Genomic DNA, 8146 nt, shown 5'->3' with positions numbered 1-8146 from the left:
ACGGGTTACAATGGGACCTTTACCCGGAGTTACACGAGATATTGCAGGCTTCAAGGTTATTTCCTATATTTCATTGGATCTCTTGTGTAAAATCGATGCAATGTGTATAGAGTAGCCTTTTCCTTATTTGAACTATGCCGTTTTTTATGGCTTTGTTTCATCAACGAATGTGAAAGTTGGTCTCTTTTGATTTTGAAATTGTGATTCTCAAGTACCTTACATTAAGTACGGAGTACTTTTTAGCCAATTGTTTTGTATTGCTTGCACTTAAGATTTGAAGTTAGAAGCGCGGATTCTTATTTAAGATAGTAATATCCGTTTTAAATTTACGAGTCATTTTATTGTATTTCGTCATAACTTAATACTGAGTAATACCTACTTAATCAAATACTTCCATGTTTGATGATGCATAATTAATTAAGAACAAGAAACAACACGCAATTAAAAGCGGTTAGAGAAGACCAAGAGTGATTAGAAGACACCGATAAATTACTTAAACCAATCAAAACATTTCAGACCAGTTCATTCTCAATACCGAAGATCAGTAAACATTCTGATTACAAAGAAATATATTGACAATACAAGGTAAAAGAAATATATTAAAAGGTGAAATAATTAGATTTGATTTGGTTGTAAAAACCAAAAAAATAGTTTTGATTTGAAACCGGTCAATAGGATTATTGAATTACTTATCTTATACTTTGATTTTATCTCCGCACTTTGGTAGACTTATTTTTTTTTAAAACACTATTTATATTTTAAAATAATTAACTCATTAAAAGATAATTCAATGCGTTAATAATAAATAAAATAAAAGAATCGTTAAAAAAAAAACAATTAAACGGAAAAAAGATAATTTGAAATTGATTAGATGTATCTGAAAAAGATTGGATAAAAACCGCACATTCCTCCGTCAAAAACAAAAGTTTATTCAACCACTGACACATATGGACTATTGAGTAAATTTTGATACATAATTAACAATTGTATCCTAATCCTAATCCAAATGATATTTTCTTCCTTAAAGAGGTTTATGTTGCTACATTTAAATATTTGATGAAGATGAACATAAATTAGATTGACACCATTTGATTAGGAAAAGAAAACTGTTCTTTCGACAATTAATTATGACTACATATAAGGATTTCGAGTTTTAAGGTCAAACGGGCGTATGTTGTTAGTTGAAGTAAATATTGGTTACTACCTAATTTTGATTCCGTTAGGATTTTTATTTATTTAAGAAAATATTGTTCCACTATTATAAAGTCACGGGTTATTTTACGAAGAAAAGCTTACATTTTACACATGCTTACTTAAAGCAAAAAAAAACAATTTAGTAACCGTGCAACGCACGGGCATGAAATCTAGTCTATCCTAAAGTCTCAGCTATTAACTTTCCCCCATTTTTTTTCCTCCATTTGTATTTATATGAATTTGTTTCAATTTTACTACCTCTTCTATTACAATAAATTATTATTATTTATTCTATATGTCTTTTGTTTCTTCTTATCTTTTTTTTGGGGTTTTACAGTATCAGTTTTTATAAATATTTCTATTTTTATTTCTTCGTTTTTTCGAGTGATGCATAATTCCATTATTTTCTCTCAGTTTCTTTGATTAATATAGTTGATAAATTTACTCTGACTGACTTTGTTTTAGCGTCGCTATCTCAAATCTAATAGTTAAAATTACACTGAAAATTTACGGATTTTGTGTTACAATTTCGAGATCTTTCTCAAATTTAGCCATGTTTCAGTACATGCAAATGAAGAAGGGTCACTCCAACGAGTAGAGGGATTGATATTTAGTGGTTCTAATTAAGGGCCCCCAATGAATACTTTGAACAGGGCCACTGGAATTCATTGGCCGCCCCTGACTATGAGCATAAAAAGGTAATTAAATGAGCATGGTACTTAGGATTGGTCTTACTGAACATACGAGCTGACACCAGAAACTGTATCCTCCTAGTGATTGTCAGGAGACTGCTTCTCTAGTTCTGAAATACTCTGCAATTTCTCTCCTTCCATAGCTGGTAAGTAGTTGCAGCAATAGTAGTCTGAAACCAGGTGTTTCTCAAGTTCCCCTGCTCCCTACAGTACTTATTTTGAGCAGCTCTTGTTCTAATTCATGGCAACTTCTTCTAATACTCTCATCCAATCTAACATAGCTTGCCAAATAGCTGTTGAAAAGAGCAAGAAAAGAAGAGATGTGAATGAGATTCTTCCTGTTGCTCACACAAGTAACATCTGTTGGCAAAGTGGAACCCTCGTTTTTTCAGATTGTTGAGGGTTGCTAAATGACGTTGGACAGCCAGGGAGCACACGATTCTGTGACTAGGAAGGACAACTGCATGAGAGAGACCAACTGTCCATGGGCCAGCTGTAGCAGCATTTCTGAGAAAATTATAGGTGTCACTGACTTAAAAGTTTCTGTCCCTTAACCAAGCATCCAATCTTCAGAATGGCCTGATCCAAGTCTCCTATCATAGATATAAGAGTGTCCCTATCTGAAAGGATACTCTTGAAACTAGAGGGGAATTGGTCCTTTGCCTAAACAGACCAGATATTAGAGCACTTCAGAATATACAGGTGTTGCCATTTTGCCCACAGTCCCTCAGGAGGTACAACAAGCTTCCACACTCATTTGAGCAACAAGGATATGTTCCAGATGTGGATGTCCTTAATGTTAAACCCTCTAGCAGACCATGGTGAACAAATATTCTTCCAACTCTTGAAAACTAGCTTTCTGCCTTTGGCAGGGATGCCCCAAAAGAAGCCTTGAGAAAACCCAGATTCAGTGAGAATTTGCTGTTTAATGTCATCAGAAACACCTCCAAAATAAATGCTGGTTTTATCAGCATTAGCATGTAAACCAGAATGACTAGCAAACACAGAAAATTAGACGCTGAATCAAGCAATCTTATAGATAAGCCTGCTGACTACAGAAAATTAGTGGGTAAATTAAACTTTTTAACTCATACAAGACCTGACATAGCCTTTCCTATACAGCTCTTAAGTCAGTTCATGGCATTCCCAAGGGAACAACATTGGAATGCAGCCATTCATGTCTTAAAGTACATAGCCAAGGATGTTGTTCAAGGCATTCTTCTAAACAACAAACCAGATTATGCACTCACAGGTTACTGTGATGCTGATTGGGCAGCTTGCCCCCAAACCAGACGATCTATTAGCGGGTTCCTTGTATTTATGGGTGGAAGTCTTATTTCGTGGAAGTCAAAGAAGCAACAAACTGTGTCCTTGTCATCAGCAGAAGCAGAATACAGGTCATTAAGACGAATCACAGCAGAATTGGCATGGCTTAGAAGGCTACTAACTGAACTACAGGTTCCTAATATTCAAGCCATTCTTGCCAAATGTGATAGCCAGGCAGCTATCCATATTGCAAAGAATCCTGTTCGAGAGAAACACATTGATTTAGATTGCCATTTTGTTCGAGAGAAGTTGCTAGATGGTTTAATTAGTCTATCCTATATTCCTACACTTCAACAACCAGCAGATCTTTTCACCAAAGCATTGCCAGGCCCTCTACATCATCAACTACAACACAAGTTGGGGCTGTTTCATTCACACCCTCCAACTTGAGGGGGGGTGTTAGAATATAGAAGTCAAAGTATCTTATAATCAGTCAAAGTTTGTTAAGTAATCATTAGTTAGTTAAGCTAATCATCTATTCCTAAGTTAAGTTGGTTAAACCAACTATATATGGAAGGGAAATCCTTTATTGTAAGATGTAAGCAATTACACAATTCTAATAAAATTACACGTATACTCTTTCAATCACAAGTTTTCTAATTCTCTTCATCTCTCTCCCTAACCTTCATCTTCTCCAAATATCCATCACCATGGTTTTCTTCAAACATCAACAAAATGCTGAATGGCAACATAATCCAAGAGTAACACTTCATTTTTCCCTAGAAGCCTTCCACAGTTCAACATCCTAAATTGCTCAGACTCCTGCTTAATGTTGTTTTGCAACTGAACCAATACAATAACCTTGTTAATTAATAATATCTTATCTGCGTAAAAATTTATGAAGCTATAGATGCGTGCATCAAACCTTTTGGGACTTGATACGCTGTATCTCACCTTTATGTTGCCACGTCACTTTTCTGTTTTTAGCTCAAAAGTTGAGCGTGAGCTTCTTGTTTCTATATTTGAAAGCTGAAACCTGTAGACAAATGAACTTCAATAAAAGTAAGACTGTTTAAATCTCATCACAATTTTGTTTAGAGGATTGACATGTGATAGAACATTCAGCTTTTGTACGTAGTTTTTCTTGAGTTTTTGAGCACTGCCATCAGAGGTTGATGAAATGTTACCAAGCTTATGCTTTAGATCCTTAATTTCTTTACGTCAGTTGGTGAGAGGAAGTGAGTCAGATTTTCTAATCAAGGCCAAGTCAGAATTGAGGCTGGGCCAAGGCTAAATTACAGTTCATATCAACTTCTCACCTACAAGACCTTTTTTCATGATCCAATTCCAGAACTTTTTTTTTAACCACAGAATTGAAACCAATTATGTTGATGCCACGAACCAACCTTGTGAACAAACTCTATTCTTCCAAAACAAAATTCCCCATGAAAAGTGACCTCCCCCCCAAAAAAAAAAAAAAAAAATTAATGTTGTCTCGGGACAGTGGTTTCACCACCAACAAACTGTTTCATTTCATCCTAATTTAGAGTAATGCTACCATCAGAGGAAACAAAAGTATAAGCATGAACTTGTGTAGTGAATAGCGATATTTCAAAAATGTACAGGCAACAAACAACACACTTACCCCCTTCTGTTGACGCCCCTTATCTAATTCTTTAAGTTCCCTATATAGTGTTTCTTGCAGAGACGAATGCTCTGTAGGATTTTGTACACCCTATGAGCCCGGATCTAATCGCAAGTATTATACAAATTAACATAGGAAATAAGATGAATCACATACCTCTTAGCGCAGCGGAATAATAACGATAATAACAAGTATATTTGATGTAGAAATCCGAAACCCCAGACGAATAATAAGCACCCCACTTGTGATGCCTCTATCGGTATCCACACAGGTACTAATCTACGCCTCGTATGCTAGTACTGAAGGGAAGAAATCTAACTTGGAGAAAACTCCTTTTCTCTCTCTTAATGTATCTCTCTTTATGTCAGACAAAAGAATAAAAACCCTCCTTAGGGTTGTCACACAAACCCACTTTATATAGATGAGATACATATGTTAGTTTCCTAAACCCTATCAGATAAGCGCAGCTGGGCCTAATCACTATTAGAGCCCGGTTACTATTAATTATAAGTCCGACTTATAATTATACTATTCCCGTACCTTTTGTGTGTGACCCAATAGGCCTATTTAAGACTACCAGATACGTAAACCACCTTACGCGTCAAACCGACATTGGCCTCTAGCAAGGCATATCGATTACATAGACTTAAGTGAGTTAATTCGTATAGGACAATGGACATAACTCCTTCAGTCTCCCACTTGTACACGTCCTTATAAGAACCATTATAAGTCTTTTTGCTACTATTGTCTCCAACTGAGAATGAGGTAGGAAAAGTTTCAACCTCATATATCCCAATCGTTTTTCTCGAATCTCTGAGTTGACTTGTAAAAGAGCAGATGGATGAGAATCATCCCATCTGAGCGCGGCCACGCATTTACACAAGTCACACTCTTCGAGAGGCCAAGAAACAATAAACTCCCTTCACAAGGGAGGAGGAAATCCCCTCTTATCTAATCACATCTTATCACACGCTCCATGCACACCCATTGATCAACCATGATCCCCTTTTATAGCAGATTAGGAATGATATCAAAGTATACACTTCACATGTATAGAATACTCAGACTCAGGTCTAAAGACCAAAACAAGTCAACAGCTTGCAAAGAGCTTTACTGACACTAAGTGAATCCTTAGTAAAGTCCTTTTAGGCGGGTCTTTCTAATGTGTATTCTTCAACACACATCCATGCACCTGGCTTAGTATCCCCATACCTATGACTTATGGAACATAGCCATCAACCAGCGTACATACTAGTCATTTATGAGTATTCAAATGTCCCAACATAATACTTTGACTAGAGACAAAATAACAACATAATCCAAATGGAGTTCCACATCCAAGTCACGCACTTGGTGATCCATTTCATCAATGTATGTTATTTAGGGACAAATAATCCAATCAATATTGAATAAAATGCACTTATATTAAATAAATGTGATATGTCATACATATATATCAATCATCGAAAATAACTCCCACTAAGGCAAACATCTTGTGGTAGTACTAAGACAACTCGCCAATTCGTCTTTTACAAATTGCAACAACATGCCTCTTCATGTTCTAGATGCAATAGAGATTATGTACGGGATATGCAACTATTGCATCGGTTATAATCTTGCAAATACACAATTTACCTCCTCAATAGGATAAACTGTTAAATGATTCATTAAACACCAATATGCTTCATAATCATCAAAGTCAAGTGTGTGTTTGATTCTTAAACCAAACATATTGTTCTTGCTTCATAAGCAATTAGACACTTACTTTAGTTATAATATTGGTCCTGACGTTGTGCTTGGAACCATTCCAACTTACAACTTCACTCATGTAAACAAAATGTATCCAGATAAAGGTCAAGAACCAACTTTGTCTAAATAAAAATCGTTCACTTTATCACAACTTCCATCTCATAAATGATTCTCAATGCTTCTCAAGCACACATAATCATTTCCTAGATGGCTCTCAAGTGACAATCACTAGAACTATATCGGTATTTGCTCGTCATACGAGCACACAATAAACAATTTTATTATGAAGTCTCATTGACTAAAACAAAATGTATTGTTGCATAAGAGAAAATCTACAAACTAAACCATAAAGTGTATTGCACTCCAACTAGTCTTCTTGTACATATTACATTTGAATCTTTGTTTCAAAGGATATCAAACCGTTTGAGTTACTTTATTGAGAACAAAGATTTCAACTCCAAGATACTTGTTTCAACCAATTTGAAACTTTCACATCTTCCTAGTTGTGGACATGGCCCACCTGCACGCCCAGCCGATCTGTGGACATACAGCAGTCTTTTGAAAGCCACGCTCGGCGGCGTAAAAGTATGCTTTCGACCGGATCATTTTAGATCGGTCGGTTTCGTCTCGGCAAGGGTCTCGAAACGAATAGAGATGTTCGGAGTCGCCAGCGAGCATTTGTGGGATTCTTGGAACCCGTTCGAATCCACTTTATACCTTGGTCAAACGAAGCATAAAGCAGTGTTTGACATAGGTACTAAAGATAAGGAATCATCCCTCTTTAGCATCTTATCTCTAGAATGACTCTCGTATGCCCTGGATAAGGTCGTCCACTATCCAAAGTTTCTGAGTAAGAGGTGAAGGTACGTATTGGGAAGCCCTTTAATCAGACACCCAATCCCGCTCGCTGTAGCGTCCTCTACTGATCGATCTTGGTTTGTTGAATGCAAAAGTTGATAAAACGGTTTAAATGCATGAATGCGCATCCAACAGTTAAAATCTAATATGTGAGAGCTTTCTAAGTCGGTTGATTTAATCCAAATATCAAGTATAAGATGTCGAGTTGGATTTATGGTTGATTTGCATGCAAGACGGAAATTAAACATCCATTTACCAAATTAGGTTTATAGTGCATAACGTGATCCATTGTCTTAGTAAGACGTTTTGCAAATACGATATTTGAATGAGCGAATTAGTCGTCTGATCCGTCCTATATCCGGGTTAGCCGGAGTCGGGATCGTCCTAGACCAATCTTTGGAAGGGGGCAGACCTCGCATCGAGCAAAGGAAGAGGCGCGAGCCTATTGGCGATGTAAGGGGGTGTCCTCTGGTTTTAAAATAGAAAAGAAGTGGCCTGTTTAGGCGCGGGTCAGTCAACGGTATATGACGTGTTCTGACCATTGAAAAACGTTTATAAAACATTTTGAAAAATGGTTATTTGACCCGCTTTGGTTTGAAAAGGTCGTTTAGGCCGCTTTTATGTTGATTTGAATAGCGATGCTTGAATAACCATCATTGTTTTGATGGTATTCGATGTCGGGTTCGACTTTGCGAGCTTGACATGAATAATTTTGAAAATGATTATGAACTAATTGTTTTAA

At 36.5% G+C, this 8146-nt stretch overlaps 1 protein-coding gene and 1 long non-coding RNA gene across 2 annotated transcripts; one reads left to right on the top strand and one right to left on the bottom strand.

Moving 5' to 3' along the window:
• The first annotated feature begins 2876 nt into the window (after positions 1-2876).
• Positions 2877-3602, top strand: LOC141629302 (secreted RxLR effector protein 161-like). Its single transcript, XM_074442324.1, has one exon. The coding sequence runs from the start codon at positions 2877-2879 to the stop codon at positions 3600-3602; it is 726 nt and encodes a 241-aa protein (XP_074298425.1).
• A 119-nt stretch (positions 3603-3721) lies between these two features.
• Positions 3722-5143, bottom strand: LOC141633925 (uncharacterized). The gene is made up of 3 exons (XR_012538695.1): positions 4954-5143; positions 4107-4188; positions 3722-3995 (listed from the first exon to the last, which is right to left on the bottom strand). It is a non-coding gene; the product is annotated as an uncharacterized LOC141633925 (long non-coding RNA).
• Between the last annotated feature and the right edge of the window lie 3003 nt (positions 5144-8146).

Source organism: Silene latifolia, chromosome Y, assembly GCF_048544455.1.
Source record: "Silene latifolia isolate original U9 population chromosome Y, ASM4854445v1, whole genome shotgun sequence".
Classification (NCBI taxonomy): domain Eukaryota; kingdom Viridiplantae; phylum Streptophyta; class Magnoliopsida; order Caryophyllales; family Caryophyllaceae; genus Silene; species Silene latifolia.
This window is presented reverse-complemented; position numbering and strand designations above follow the sequence as displayed.